This window comes from Opisthorchis viverrini (genome assembly GCF_000715545.1).
Source record: "Opisthorchis viverrini unplaced genomic scaffold opera_v5_78, whole genome shotgun sequence".
Lineage (NCBI taxonomy): Eukaryota > Metazoa > Platyhelminthes > Trematoda > Opisthorchiida > Opisthorchiidae > Opisthorchis > Opisthorchis viverrini.
Window position 1 is genome coordinate 725529 of NW_008751734.1, and position 3636 is coordinate 729164.

Consider the following 3636-nt stretch of genomic DNA (forward strand, 5'->3'; position numbering starts at 1 on the left):
ACGACTTGCTATCTACTGTTTCTTCACTTTCACCTTACTTGATGACTTGAAGATGATTTTTAAGCCTGTCGTAATTATGTGCCCTCAGAAAACAACACGATCACTTTTCCCTGGGTGTTACTGAGTTGTCGCAAACAACTTCTTGTCCAGTTAGGCTTTCCCAGGCACCATATTCTGGCGTCCATTGCCCAAGTCTCCTCTAAAAACAAACAAGCCTAATCAACTCAGACATCAACAAACCCAACTGAAAATTGAAAATACTAGCATCAACGGAGCAAATAAACAGTTGAAAATTACACTTCTAGGGACCATTGGGACACAGATTACGTCCCTGGAAAGCGTTCCTAACTCCCCATGTCCGACCAGTTTCTGGGTCTCAGTGCAGAGAAGCAGTAAAACTTGTTTCCATACTTGTGGCAAAGTCAACTATTTGGTTTACCGAAATACTCATAAGAAAGACACTTTCCAAATTTCATAGGATGGCTTGCCGGTCACTTCACAGAAATCACTGGAAAGCATGATACCACACGTTACTTTTTGTTACCATCTTTGGCATTGCTTGACTCAGGGCCAGATGATCTGATTCCTCTGAGACAGTATACTACGTATCCGGTCGATGAATACTCGTCGGCAATCCACTCACCCTGTTTGAGTCTTACCAGATGGGACGCACTTACATCGCTGGATCCCGCTTTTGATAGCCAGCAGACGGACAGAAAGTTTTCCTATATATGCGTGCAGCTAAGGACAACTCACCACTCATGTTACAAACCAAAAAATTCAAGGAAATCTAAATGGAAATCAAACAAAAGATCAGTTCAGGGAGTAGGACTCGAACCCAGGACCTCCTCTGTACCAGATACTCTCCTATCTGGACTACTGAATACACGTCGAAGTACGAATCCTGTTCTCGATCGACTGATGACGTATTCATAAACAGGCTGCATTCATTGATGTCTTTTCAATGCCCCTAAATTCATCGTATGGACCGATAGAAGAAATATTATGAAGTTTTTCGCGTACATACACTCATTTACAAACTAATTTGGTTTTTCGAGAGGCTCACCTGGAAAGCAGCTGATTCTCTCGTTTGTGATGTTCCCAGGCAACTGAATGGGCTGAAACATGAGGCGGCCTGGTGCAGCACATTCAGTTGCCTGAGAACATCACAAACGAGAGAATCAGCTGCTTTCCAGGTGAGCCTCTCGAAAAACCAAATTAGTTTGTAAATGAGTGTATATTCGCTAATTTCGTGCAATTTGGTTTCAAGTAGAACATAAGGTTGACGGAAACCCGGGGACTGCGCCTACCTGATGAGCCCCAAGAAGGGCGAAACCGGTCGTGGGTTGTCGACGGATTTTCAACAACCTTATGAGCAGTGCGTTACAAAGATTATGAAGTCGTGTTTTAGATTATCAAGTCATGTTTTTGGTCATCATCATCATCATCGACAATATGACATCAGTGTTCGCTGGCGTTTTTGGTCACAGGCTGCACGTGGATACCAGTGCCTGTGTTTAAAATGTTTTATGGTGCATAAAACCTTTTCTGTTGTGGTCAGAAAGCACAAAATTCCTCTAAATACCTCAGGATCAACAACTACAGTCAGTTCTGACCGCAATACATTAGCAATTATTTAAAAAAACATCAGGTTCTGCTATTCTGGACATAGAAATTAAAATTCTTTTTGGAGATATTGCAATTAAATGTGCCCAACTTCGGGGACTTGTTAGCGATCCTTGTTGAAAACACTCAACAGACGAAGTTTTTCTCCAGTGTGTGGAGCTATCGAATCATCATTCATTATCTCAAGATGTTCATTTTGGTGACTCTTTTTGAGTAGGCAATTGTGAGGGAGCTCTAGCGAGGCTGAGGCAAGAGTTTACCTGCCTAATCTCGTGTGTCACTTTCAAGTACAGCACACGGGCCAAACATGCGATTGACTGCAGTCATTCTCAAACGCCAACGGTGAGTAAGGGGTTGCTCTGTTCAAGTGTCAACTTTTTTAGGCACTGCTATGATGTAAACAAAACCTGGTAAGTGAACGTGGACAACATTCGCACCACGGTTCGAAGGAGTTTCTGAGGTCCCCCCTCATTGGCATGGTTTTTAATAAACCTGAAAATGCGACCGTACGGTTTTCGATCTGTGACATTAGACCGCGATCCCAGTTGACTTCCAACTTGGATAGTGTTAGATGTGGAGGAAATATTACGCTTTCGAAAGAAAACATAAACAAACATTGCTGCTGGACAAAGCCATTGTGCTGGGAAGTACAGGAGATTGAAAATACTATTTGTTATCCTTCGTTTCCTGTTTTTTTTCGATGTCATGATCAAGTGAAAGCTACTTTTTGACAAGTGTGCCATTGTAGGTGCTCAGGCAACCGTTTCCAACAGTTACGATGTATGCTAAAAGTGTATCCTGGCCGTAAAAACAAGTACCACCGCGACATATCCACACGTAGTCGCTGTCTGCATGGTTCATTATGCGTGGATGTCTTGCTCAGAGTCACTGGTCTGCCTACACTCACGGTGTGGTGATGCTATAGAAACCTGGCTAATGTCTGGATGCAGAAACTTACAGTAACAAAGTTAGGTTCAGTTTCACACCACTCTCTCCTGTCCTGGCGCAATTATTCATGTAAATCCACACCAAAGGGGGAGGGGGAAGCACTGGGCTCGAGTTTCGCCCTTGTTAGAGCTCACCAGCAGTGCAAATCCAATGGCCGTGCCGGGGGTTGAACTCCGGACACCTGAAATGCGAGGCGAACGTGTTACCACCATTCCACCAGCGCACATTGTCGAGCATTCACATCACTCGAGTGCGAACACGTTCGCCCGTTCAGATCTGAGAATTCGGATGCATCCAACGTGCGCTGATGGGATAGTGTTAACACGTTCGCCTCGCATGTCAGGTGTCCGGAGTTCAAACCCCGGCACGGCCATTGGATATGCACCGCTGATTCGCTCTAACAAGAGCGAAACTCGAGTCCAGTGCTTCCCCCCCCCTTAGGTGTGGATTTACATGAATAATTGCGCCAGGACAGGAGGACGACTGCTCAAAACGAGATTAATTTGAAACTGAACAATACACCCCCACATTCATGAAAGGTAGGTCCGTTGGATCCGCTGCATTGGAAGTAGGCGGTCCGGACTTTCTGTAAGCATTATGTGAAGGAAAACAAGAACTGGTAACTTCCGGCCCCTCAACCAGTAGGTTGAGGGGCTTACATAATAACCAGAAGGTCCCTGGATCGATACCGACCCCGCATTACGACTGTCCCTGCATAGACTTCGGAAACTTAGCAGTATCTCCTTCGTCGTCGTCTCTTCAATTGGCATAACAATAAGGCTCCGAAAGGGTGTCACAGATGAACTACCATCTTTATTTCACTGTAATTTTAGTCCGCCCAATCTGCTCATTTGTTAATCCATTTGGTTTCAACGAGGAATTCATCTAAATCCCTTGTTTACGATATTCTTCAACAGAGAGTGTCGAAAATGGCCGCCTTATATTTTAGTTCGCACGATATTCGTGGGCTGTCGAAGAGTTTTCAGCAACCTTACGAGTAGTGCATCCCGTCAGAAAGAAATTGGTAAACTTTTGTCGGAAGACTCCATGTGTGGGGCCGTT

General features: G+C 44.6%; 1 protein-coding gene across 1 annotated transcript in view; it reads right to left on the reverse strand.

Annotated features, from left to right (window-relative positions):
* T265_04614 (hypothetical protein) overlaps positions 1–2801 on the reverse strand; it is a gene marked incomplete at both ends in the record, with an annotated part of 50581 nt that extends 47780 nt beyond the window's left edge. Inside the window, 2 exons of the mRNA XM_009169396.1 lie at positions 678–790; positions 2709–2801. Of these exons, the coding sequence (XP_009167660.1) occupies positions 678–790; positions 2709–2801 (206 nt within the window). The remainder of the gene's footprint in view (positions 1–677; positions 791–2708) is intronic.
* Positions 2802–3636: the final 835 nt, after the last annotated feature.